The sequence below is a fragment of the Chelmon rostratus genome, chromosome 1 (genome assembly GCF_017976325.1).
Source record: "Chelmon rostratus isolate fCheRos1 chromosome 1, fCheRos1.pri, whole genome shotgun sequence".
Lineage (NCBI taxonomy): Eukaryota > Metazoa > Chordata > Actinopteri > Chaetodontiformes > Chaetodontidae > Chelmon > Chelmon rostratus.
The window spans coordinates 28,974,181-28,986,382 of NC_055658.1; the positions used below are offsets into that span (position 1 = coordinate 28,974,181).

Below are 12,202 nucleotides of genomic sequence, written 5' to 3' on the forward strand. Positions count from 1 at the left end.
ACATTTTCCCTGTGAGTGTATGTATGCGAAGTATAAATTCGCAGAAAATGATATTACTAAAATACGTGTCGTCGTTAAAGTAACTCAGATAAAGTACAGGTACCTCAAAATTGTACTGACGTGAATACTATACATTTCACTACTGTCTGCTTATATGAGACCAGTGAAGGTAAACAGGTTCTTTCATGATGGTACAACTAATGCTGGTCCACAGTTCAGTCTTTCATGCACACAGCTGCCCACTACACTATGGTGTGTGTGTGTGTGTGTGTGTGTGTGTGTGGTGAGGCCCCAGATTTCAGCTCACATGAGTGCTCCACTTCGTGCCTTGAATCTTAAAACCCTAAATCAAATCAGTGCAGTCTTCGCTAGAAATAACTGTAAGTACAACCAAACTGATCGATGGTTCTTTTAAACGCTTCTGGAAATAAACTCGGTCTCATTCCGTTCAATCCAATCCACCACTGCGCCCAGTGCCCATCCTGTAACACAAAAACAGAGCCTAGTTTCTGATATGAATGTGTTCACACGACCCCCAGGTGTGTGTGTGCGCGCCGCAGCTCGCACACTTTTCAGTGAGGCTTTTGCGCACGTGGATGTAAAAGCGCAGTGCTCGTGCCTGAAGTCAGTTTCCTCTGATGAGTGATGCTGCGCAGCACACGGTGCTGAATATGAAAATCCATTTTAAAGTCGATGTCATCCGCGTGCTGGTGACGGTGTGCACGTTAGCCTCCGCGCGCAGGTCAGTGACACCTGCAGCAGACAGATACCTCTGTTCCAGCCTTCACTGCTCAACCTCCGATCACCTGCTCAGCAGTTTGACTCAAATCAGGTATTAATTATGAGGAAAAATAACTCATGTGACAACTTGAGTACATTTTTATTAGCACACTTAATGATTACAGTTTTTTTTAATACATCAATCATATTTCACACATTTTGTTGTGTTTTGTGTCCAGACTCCTGATGTCGGCACGCTGTAGTCAATAACAATAATAACTCATATTCAGGACCTGAGGTCTTGTTGATTGTCTTATGAACACACTTATCATACACTGTTTACATTGTTAGCTAAGACATTCACAGAAGCGCTCTGCTCCACCTGTCCGGCTGTGACACGGGCACACTAATGGGTGGTTAATTGGCATGCGCTTTTACGCACGCAGTCACTTAGACTGTAACCTAGAGATGAGTCACTAATGATTACTTAACATGCAAAGCCACGATGGTCACAAGCGTGATAACTTTGCACAAAATGAGCAATTTCTGTGCGTCTACTAGCCGAGCTACAGCGGTTTCTCTATAGAAATGAGCCACTTTACGCCAGCGTTTAAAGACAAGACGCGCGAATGAAAGTCACATTTTCCATAAGCAGAGTCCAGTAATAGTCTAGACATATCCTGCACGTCCTCGTTGCTTTCTGGCAGGTCTCCCCTCTCACTGCATGCCCGCTTTGCCGTGCGCACTCGGCGCGTCTTGGTTACCGCTTGTCGACACGTTTCGCGCTCGGTCACATCGTCCCCAAAGCTCCAAGACCACTATCCTCTGCGTATCAGATCTCGTAGTTTGTTTCTGAACTCCTTCCTCATGAGGCAGTAGATAATCGGGTTCAGGCAGCTGTTGGTGTGCGCCAGACAGACGGTCAGTGGGAACACGTACGTGTGCACGATGTAGTACGATTTGTCCCAGTTCGCAGCGTTCAGTTTGACCAGTACACTCCACAGGGTGATGGCGTGGTTTGGCATCCAGCACAGAAAGAAGGACAACACGACGATGGTGACTGATTTTGTAACCTGGGATCTTCGTTTGGGGTTGCTTGTTTTCATACTCCGAATGCGGATGAAACGCAGCAGCATGATGTAGCTGATGGACACGATGGACATAGGCAGTACGAAACCTACGAGTATTTTCTGTATGTGATAAACTGCCAACCAGTACTGTCCACCGGGAAACTTCAGCAAACACAGTTTTTCTCCGGTTACATTGCTCACAGTTGAGAAAATCGACGTCGGCGCAGTCGCCAGAGTCGCCAGTGTCCAAATAACTACGCAGATCAGTTTGGTGGAGCAGGACTTGTGCGCGGTTCTGTTCTTCAGAGCCGAGGCCACTGACCAGTAGCGGGTCACACTCATGGCGGTGAGGAAAAAGACGCTGGCGTACATGTTCATCACGGTGACCGAGAGGATGATTTTGCACATGGCGTCTCCAAACGGCCAGCTGAAGTCCAGCGCGGTGTCCACGGCCCAGAAGGGCAGCGTGAGCACGAACTGAAGGTCCGTCACTGCCAAGTTGAGCACGAAGAAGTTCACTCTGGACTTCTTCCTCTCATGCTTGACCCTGATGAAGAAGAGGACCAGCAGGTTGCCCACCAGACCCGCAGCGCAGACCACAGAATAAACGAGGCAGATGAGGAATCTCAGAACCGGGCTCCCGTCAGCTGTCACGTCGATGTCTTCCAGGTTGCTGAAACTGTCCATGTCCGTCAGGGACCTGTTCAAACAAACGCTTTCATTTTCTTCATTCATAATTTCAGCAGCTTCAAGATGAACGGTCTATATCTGAGCTGGATAACATGTCCAAATAGAGTTGGATCGTGGAGTGCCACACTGGTGATAAGGGCATGATAAACCCCAACTCCTCCGTCTGAATCCACCCCACCCTCCTGCCATGTCCCCTCCTCTCTCCTCCGAGACGCATAAACACCCATTACCACTGCTCAAACAGCACGAGAGGAAGCGAAGCCGAGGTGCTTGTTGGCCAATTTTAGCTTTGAAGGGTCCATCAGTCTTGTGCGTAAAGGAGGCTCCTCGGACCGCGAGGCTTCCTCATCACATTTAATAGAAGGGATAAACAATTAATTAATTATTTTAGATGAAAATGCTAAGTAAAGCTTGTGTCACAGCCAGGAAGGTACCGGAATTGACAAAGCGTGCGTAATTGGTTTTGTGCCATCACAGCGACGGATGAGTGGCCCAAAACGTCTCTCTCTGCTGCCACCCAGTGTTCATTGTCAGTGTAACAGGCTGGTTAAATGTCCCTCCACAATAAATCCTCTATAATAAGTGAAAACACACACAGATAACAGAATGCATTTTATTACATCTAAACTTTTCTACATAAACAGGTAACATTCAATAAGTAAACAATTTCTTCCAATGCAGGTAATAAATATTTTTTTCCCCCACTTAGTATATTTGTACAAACTGACAAGGGTCTACTGTACACGGTCTTCTCCTTGCCCTCCTTGAAAAGCCTTTTTATGATTTTTCTCGGATTGTGAAACAGAACCTGTGAATGTTTTAAGGCAGTGAGTGCAGATGTCGACTCGAGTCTGACTTTGAGATTATTTCAGTTGTGTAAGACTCTTTATTGGCCACAGTCCTTTTTTTAACAATAGTACAGCTTTCATTTTCTAAAAAATATATAAATTAATTTATTCTCTTGCTCTGAACTGACACACAAAAAGCATACAAACGGACATCAAACACCCACGTTTGGATCTGAACTTTCAGTTGTCAGGTTTCCATACAGACATAATATACACATTGTTGACTTTTCCCTTTTGTCTAAGGTTGAGACATCATGACAACCAAAGAACTGAGCTGCGTTGTCAAGGTTGCCTGTGGAGATTTTGAAATTTAGGGTAACTATTGATGATATTGGCCTTATTCCATTCATCTTATTCTGTGCGGATGCCGGTTCTGGCTGAGCTTCCACACAGAGTTCAAACCAGCAAACACATAAGTTGCTGCAAAAATGCTTTAAATACACTACACACCTGTTCACACCTGTGTGACTGAAACTGGAGGGGGATTGAGATGGAAACAGTCCTGTGCTTCTCCACCTCTGCATGCAATCTGACGTTTTCTAAGCCAATTTGCTGGAGTGAAAAAGAAAACAGCCGAACAATAACTGCTTCTCCCTCAGGGAATTTACAGCTGTGAACCACAGGGTGGAGCTGTGGACGCTTAACAATATGAAACAAGCTGGGGGCGAGGGGGGTCTGGCTTTTCCGTGATCCCATCCAGACCCCCCAGTATGTAGAGCACTTCAACAGAAACACATTCAACGCGGTCTGCTCTCTCACTTCACGTGTGTGACCGTAATCTGCTGCACCGTCTCATGACAAGCGAGGAAAGAAGAAGTCGTTCAAATAAATTAAATTGTGATCAAACGCATCCATTAACTGTGACCTCCTAATCAAGTATCCAAATACTGGTGATTAATATTCAAACTAACATGACGGAAACCAAAGGATCAACATCTCCATCAGCACAGACAGTCAGTGTAACACTTTATATTAGAGGCACGAACACACATGCTGAAGCCGTGTTTAACTAATACATGAGCCATGAAGTGTCACCAGTTGCTGTTTGTTGCTCAGTTGATAAATGATCACGTAACTGTGGGTTTATATAATCGGTCAACATTACAGTTCATCACATACTTTGTGCATTAATTCATGTCACACCAGATTAGCTGGATTCCAGCTACATATCATCACTGTTCTGCGAAAATCATACATCTCCAAAACGTCTGCCTTTCACCAGCCAAGAAAAACACCCTTGTGACCAAGTATTTTTAGCTAATCCAGTGGCTTTTTTAAGTGGTTTATTTAGTTTAAGAAGTAGGATATTTTTCTGCACTCACAAAGGTATCCAGAAAATTCTAAATCACCAAATGTGGATACGTGTTTTTCTTTGGACAGAGATAACAGAAGAGGCATGTTATCAGCCCATGAAGCTGTTCTTATGGAACTCATAGGCATGTTGCTGTGCGGCACAGTGGTCCTCGTGTCACATTTACAAACTGGCAAAGTCTTTTGGACTCAGATCAGTTATTAGGCATATTTTTGTTGCTGTTCAGAGAAGCTGAGTGTAGCAGCAGTGAGAATGGTGCACTCAAACTAAAATCACAGGTGCTAGGTGGCAAAACGGGGTGAATGTTTGTATGTGTCGACCGTTTACGCTGTAATGAAGTGAGAAAAAACACAGCAGCCATGCTCACGGCTCTGTGAGGCCGTACTTTGACTCAAACGTTGAGCTGAACGCTAACGTCAGGGTGCTAACATGCAGGTGTTAAAACAGGTATGGTTTAGCACATCAGCATGCTAATATGTAATTTTTTAGTTGAAGCTGATGGGAATGTGATTACTTTTGCAGATATTAAGCCTTAAGTACTGGACAACTGAAATTCTCACCTGATGGTGACGCTAGAGGGAAAGTCGGAGGATCACCAACGTCAGCAGGATTCATCCTCTGGATGTCATGAATGTCTGTACAAAATTTCATGGTAATCCCTCTGATAGTTGTTGAGTTATTCTGGTCTGGAGCAACCGACCGTGCTGCTAACATGGCTAAAAACTGAGCATGCTAAGTCAGGAATCTTTACCTGAAGTTATTTCTGTTGACTGTTGGGTTGTGCAGCAACACATCAATGTTTCCATCCGACCACCAGTTCGATTAGGTTTCATACTTCTACAAAAATTCTTTTCTATTTTACATTTTTCTATGCAACTGGATTCCAGCTAATTTGGTGGCACACAAATTCACGTATAAAGTAACTGAGATTATCAGTAATTGATGATCCATTAAACGTTAACCAAGCATCATCATCATCAGGAATTCATTATACATACTGAATGAACTCATACATTAAATCATCATGAGTCATGCATTAATTAAGCATGTGTTTTATGCCCTTATTAAAAGTGTATGTCAGCTCCCAAGAAAATACACGTAGGTATTTCCATGGCGAATAACTAAATGGTACCGTTTCGAGAAATAATAGAATAGAAAGTATAATAAAATGCATATTAAATAAAATCACAACAGCTCCTGAGTGACAGTGACTCTCAGACACGCACCCATGGAAATCAAACAATTTGTAAAAATATAATATATAGAAATAAGAATACAAAATAAATAAAATACTGCACAACACAGGAAATACACAAGACTTGTTCCGGCGGTCAGATTGAGAGCCTGGGTTGGTTCCCATGAGAAGAATAGGGAATAAAGTTAAAGATGCCAAGAGAGAGCAAGGGTGGGGAGGAGGGGCGGGGGTCATTTTGGGTTGTCTACGTCTTCCAGTTAGTTGCTGAAGGACAGGACAGGGGACGTCAGGTGATGGGGTTTGCTGTCAGAAGTCATTATCTCATCGTGGTGGGGATAATGAGGCTTTGAAGTGAGCGGACATCTGGAAGTGGAACATTGAGGGGAGACTGATAAGAGGCGAGTCTGGGAAAGTTTCAAGGGCACTCATGCTGTAGGAGGGGTGGGCAGACTGGGCGGGAGGGGTCTACTGTGTGTCACTGGTAATGTGACCGGATGCAAGCAAAGACCAAGAGCGTGTCCACTCTGTTAATTGTACAATACATTCATGAGCAAACTCAGCTGAATGGCGACAACACCGAGGTATTCCGAAACCTCCGCCTCGTGACACTTCCACATCGTACACCGACCGGCTCGTAGGGTTTTTAAGTTACAGACAGGTCATGTATTTTTAAACCTGGCTTTGTGCCCAGTCTAAGTTGGCATGTTGAGACCTCCCTCTTTCACTGTGGCACTAAACTGTCTGCTTTCACTCTTCTATGCTTCTCCACAAGCAGTCTTCCAAAGATAACTCCCTCGATAATCCCTGGACCATCAAGGATATCAGTCGCAGGTCAAGTCTTCCGCAGAGACGGGACAGAGGTTGATGTGCGACCACTGAAGACATTCTTTTGAGTTTGAAAACTCCACCCCAAACACGCTGCGAAGCATGCACGCAAACAGGCACTAATTTGGTCACGTGTCGCGAACGCCTGTCTCTTTAAAAGGATCGACGCTGCTGCAACAGCTTGACTTTCATGGTTATATCTTTTCAAACGGTCGAGCACAAAACGATGAAACCGAGAAGACGAGAGACAAAAGGACAGAGTTTGAGTGTCTGACTAACCGCCAGCTGAAACCGAATAAGTGGACACTTGACTGAAACACTGTGGCACACAGATTCAACTGCACTCTGATTATTGTGATAATTTTCATAGGTACCATGTTATTTTTGGCATTGCGCAAAAATGAAAACAAAAGAAACTATTCCAGCTTAAAACTCTAAATTGGCAAATATAAATAGTCTAAAAGTCTCCATTTTTAAATGCTGTGTGCCAGCAAGGAGTTACAAATCAAGAAGTAAAAATGAAAAACCAGAAATGGCTAATTTCCACCTACACACAGCATTAACCTGAAGGTCAAAGGGAATGCATATATATATATATATATATATGCACATATATATATATATTTCTAACTGTTTAAATATCATACATAACTTAAAAGCGTAATAAAATTATTAGTACATGAATTAACTGTAAATTCAGTGTCTGTCTGAAAAGTTCATTGTTGTCATTGGACAGAGAAATAACATACCGTGAATTTAAAAATGAGCTCGAGCAAGAGAGAGAGAGATAAAAAGGGATTGAAGCTTATATTGAAGAAATGCAAATGGAAAAATTTAAGCAGGATAGAGCTAAAAGAGAAGAAAAAGATAACCACATAGCAACAGGCATATGTATAAGCTTTTGTGAGAAAAAAAAAAAACCCTCAAAAGAACCTCCAGTCGTCCAATTAAAAACAGCGATTGAAGCAGCTCACTAGACTGAAAATGTCCCGATTTAACATACAAAAGTAAAAGAGGAAAATAGATTTTGTTCTCTGTACACGGTGCCACTCCTTGTTTTTGTAAAAAAGAGCCTTCCTCCTTTGTGTTTTTGCTCAGGTAGCGTCTTTACTGTTTGTGCCGGGTTGGTACCAGTATAGTAGTAACGTGGGTTCACATGCTGGACAGGTTTCTTATCTGAAGTCAGTATACCAACACAATGTCCACAGCTGACCCCCTTTAAGTGATGACTCAGTACTGTTCTCAGGTCAGTCTAGTGAAGGGAATTGTCATACTATTAGTGCTCTTCTTGAGGCAGTCCTGTCTTTATGACTCCACAACCGTTCTGAGTTTGATGACTTGGGGCCAATCTAGTTTCTGGAACAAGACTTAAAACCCTGCAGTCAAAGAGTTTGTTACTGGATCGCAGCTGGACCCAAAGTGTAGTCTCGACTCTTCTTGAGTCAGTCCAACGATATAACGTCAGGTATCCCGCCGTAAATAGCTGCCACTGCTGCTTCAGTGCTGCTCCGGCTGGCCACCACCCCGGGGTGCGCGAGAGAGGAGTGTGAGCCCGAGTGTGACGACGAGTGTGTGGAGTGAGTGTCACGGAGGCTGCCGGACGAGACCAGGCTGCTGGTGCTGCCCGAGTTGCTCGCCCCGTTGGTCGGCACGGTCAGCGAAGTGGCCGAGGAGGCTCCGGATTGGTCGAGGAACAGCTGGGAGGAAGAGGAGGAGGAGGTGCTGTAGGGCAGGAAGCGGTTGAGGAGCAGCTCGTGGTCGTCTGAGGCTGAAGCGGCGGCCGCTGCTGCCATTACCATGTTGTAATGCTGAACCGTGGGAAGAATACAAGAGAACAGGAAGTGTTAGCAGGCGTGAGGTCACCTGTGGTCGTATTCACAAAACATCCTGACACCAGAAGTAGCTCCTGACTGGCCGAGTTGAGAGAAACTCCTGAAATCAAGGGTTTTAAGCATAGTTCACAAAGACTTTTAGCACTTAGTAACTCCTAAGTCTGTGAGAAGTAAGCAGGACTCTTACATCAGTCACACTGTGCAGGTAACGAGCCTAACTGTGCCAGAGTTTTGTTAAAAAAAAATACAACATTAATGAACTTTTAAAAGCTTATTATGATAGTGGCAGAGTTAATAACAATCTCCTCAGCTCACTAACAAACTGACACAATCTGCTGTCCCCAGACATAATGGCTGGACATGAAAAGTGTCAGAATGACTCATCAAACCAAACCCAGTGCGATAATTAAATAAATAAATCTGATCTCACGGCTGAGTTACTGGGTAAAACTGAGGCTACATGAGGAATTACTCCATCAAAGCTGGAAAAAATCATTAGCGTCAGCACGAGGACGGTGCTTAACAAGTCAGTATTTTACTTTGTCACATGAACACATTTCTTGATGTTTTTAGAGCCTGTTGTGAGCAGTTTCACGTAGAAACTATATAATTTCTACCAAACTACACCCAACAACTGTATCACTGCGCAGAAGTGTGCATCTACTGACATTGCTAGCTTGCGGAGATGAATTTAAAGCTAAGCTATGCTGCTAGCTAATGTTTCAGCTCAGGCAAGGAGGACGCCATTAATGTTTACATCCCGTGCTGCCTCTCGTGTATGAGTACGTGCATGCTTCCTCCAGCGCGGTGATGCGGTTGTCGGGTGTGGTTTGGTAGAAAGAAAGTAGTTCCTACATGAAACTGCTCACAAGGTCTGTGGATGATCTTGATTTCTGGACCCAGACACTGCCGTTTTTCAAAAAAGTTTTTCTTTTGCACACTGAGCGACACAGGCTGATTAGCATCTAGCTGCATTGTATTCAAGAGAGAGCAGACAGCTCACACCAAAACAGTCTAGATGGATAAAAAGCGCTGTGTATTAATGAATATCTTGTTTCACATTCACTGACACAGACAGGTCATCTGTTGACCAGTCACTGTGGACATACTGTGGAGTCATGTCATTCCACATCAATGGGATCAAACCCAAAAATATACACTTGCTAATCTCTAGTGGTATCCTGCTGTGCTGTTGGTTTTTGTTTGATCTGCTTTGATTTCTGCCTCCGCTCTTTTCCGCTGCTCTGCTTTCGGCATTAGAAAAATGACATCTAAAAAATTCAACAGCGGCATCTTTCCAGAAATCCCGGTTAATGCAGAGAAAACACTGCCTTCAGTCTTCATAGAGGCTCTTCCTGCAGGAGAAAGTAGGTCCAATGAAAACTGTCCACAGCGAGGCCTGTGAACTTAACGAGCGCCGGGGGTGTTGATTCTGGAAATGCAGTTGCTGTTGAATTTTTTAAATGCAATTTTTCAAAACTGTGTCAACCACATATGAAATTCCATTCACCCTCAGCAGAAATCTCCAAACCAAAACTATCTGAGCAGCTACAATTCTGCAACATTCAAGGTAAGTGAGAGTTTTTATTTTCTTTGTTTAAACCATTTAAAATGTTAGTCGAAACAAACGGAGCAGAATGGAGGATGAGGATATCGGAAATCAAGAGATGTCTGTATTCATGTTTGACTACCTCCCAGAATTCAATCCACCAGTGACTGTGGGGCGACAACCACCATTTGACAAATGTCTCGCTCTCGTGTCTCCTTTAAATAGCTCGTAAAGGCAGAAACAGACAGGAAGGATGACCTTTAGCGCTCGCTAGCAGACACTGAAACAGGTACACTGTGTACAAGCAGCTTGTGTGACATTTTACGGGCAATTCCACCACATATCAGGTTTCAAATGTGCTTTTTAAATTCTGAAGTGTCTGGTGGAGCTTTCATCACTGTTCTGGTTACTGTGGAGAGGACGTTTGTAAGCACATATGGAGTCAGAGCCCTTGTATATCTTAAGATGAACTACGGCCACAGGCTCTGAGAGGTGCTTCAGCTGGTACGTTCAGCATCTCCATATAATGAGACACACTGTTGCACATACCTGATGATTGTCGCCTTGAAATAAAGAGAAGAAGTTCAACTCTGGAAAACAAGCACAGGCAAAGTCAATTATCAGCAAAGATCTAAATCCCCGACACAAATACATGTGCATATTATACTGCTACAAAAGTCTAATGGTTTCCTCGACCAGATACATTTCAGAATAAAAAACAGAATTAGATCTTTTTAGAGAAAAACTAAATGAGATTGAGAGTTTTGCCATTAAAGGTGCAGTAAGTGATTCTGGAGAAACACTGTTGATTGCTGACTCTCGTTTCAGGTCATCACATAGCGGCGCTTTGGGCCGATGTTCAGGTCGAGCCACCAGCCTAAAGCGTCGGCGTTTAAAGACCCGGAATGAGACTCAACAATCAACCATCTTTGTCCAGAATTGCTTACTGTACCTTTAAACTTTCCCTGGAGACCTTTTCCACACTGTACACACAATTTATTTATCTGCTTTATGGTGCCATTGTAATGTTTTTTTATGGCTATACAATTAGAGTGAGTTTAAAGTAAATGTAATTACGTTTAAATACATGCATTATTTGCTTACATGTCATGTCACATCAAAGTTTTTGTTTTTAGCAAAGTATTCGCTCCCATCAATGTTCCCAAGCCATCTTGAGTCACGTGCGTGTCATTACCTGACAGGTCGCTGGGGGTGTGGTAGTAGGGTCTATAGTCCTGGATGAGTGGGGGGACAGGAGGGATGTAGCTGGTGTCCACGGCTGGCATGCTGGGAGTACGGCTCACAGGAGAGGCCTGGTGGTGCAGGTTCAACACTCTGAAGGCAGATACAGAGGAAGAGGTTGAGGGATGAAGAAGTAAAAGAGGACAGTGAATTTATTATTAGGCTCTGATTTCATGTCATATTCATCGGGTACGTCACAGGGTGTGCCGTCTCCTCCGCTGACCTCGAAACACAAACCTCTGAACGGTAACAGTCGTAGGATTCATTAAAGTCAAATAACACAGCAGCAGTTTCACATTTTAATTTGACAGAACATGTAGCTGTTAAAGTTTCAGAGAGCTTGGATTCAAATCTTGGGTAGAGTTTCCAAGTGGCAGAGGCTGTTTCTCTCCACTCTGCGTTCCCGTTTCAGCTTGTATTTCAACAATATCCACTGTGCTGTTTAAGGCAGAAATACAGAACCCTCCAGGATAATGTCACAATCATACAGGTTCACGTTAGAACCACCAGTTTGAAATATCTGTCATTTTGGCATGAACGATGGCTATAATACTACAAAACCCATGAGCCTCAGCAGCCGTTGCCATGGAGAAGAATCCAATCAGAGGCACGAATCAGAAAGGTGGCAAATTCAAAAAGCTTCATTGTTGTTCACAAAATGTGTCATAATAGTCGCGGAATTCAACCAAAGTTGACCCCAACATGAAAAGTAAACTAATCTGAGATGCAGATTATAACATCGGTTTCTCTGCAGCACAATTTGTAGCTTGTGACCGCCGTTAGCGGTGTACATGACAGGTGATCGGATGTTTCTGGCTGAAATGCGCTTTGTAGTTACCTTCTCCCACAAAAGTGCACAAGCTTGCACCTTCTGCTTTTTAAAAAAATCACTGAAGCAGATATTTTCTAAGCCTTTAAT

General features: G+C 43.6%; 2 protein-coding genes across 3 annotated transcripts in view; both read right to left on the minus strand.

Annotated features, from left to right (window-relative positions):
* Window positions 1-961: 961 nt before the first annotated feature.
* Window positions 962-2,580, minus strand: LOC121606951 (relaxin-3 receptor 1). Its single transcript, XM_041937582.1, has one exon. The coding sequence runs from the start codon at window positions 2,523-2,525 to the stop codon at window positions 1,539-1,541; it is 987 nt and encodes a 328-aa protein (XP_041793516.1). The 5' UTR covers window positions 2,526-2,580; the 3' UTR covers window positions 962-1,538.
* A 4,981-nt stretch (window positions 2,581-7,561) lies between these two features.
* LOC121606874 (E3 SUMO-protein ligase PIAS1-like) overlaps window positions 7,562-12,202 on the minus strand; it is a 48,453-nt gene continuing 43,812 nt past the window's right edge. For both annotated transcript variants that reach the window (XM_041937471.1, XM_041937480.1), the window contains exons 11-13: window positions 11,237-11,376; window positions 10,591-10,631; window positions 7,562-8,468 (exon numbers count right to left, since the gene is read on the minus strand). In XM_041937471.1, the coding sequence (XP_041793405.1) occupies window positions 8,103-8,468; window positions 10,591-10,631; window positions 11,237-11,376 (547 nt within the window). In that variant the 3' untranslated portion in view covers window positions 7,562-8,102. The remainder of the gene's footprint in view (window positions 8,469-10,590; window positions 10,632-11,236; window positions 11,377-12,202) is intronic.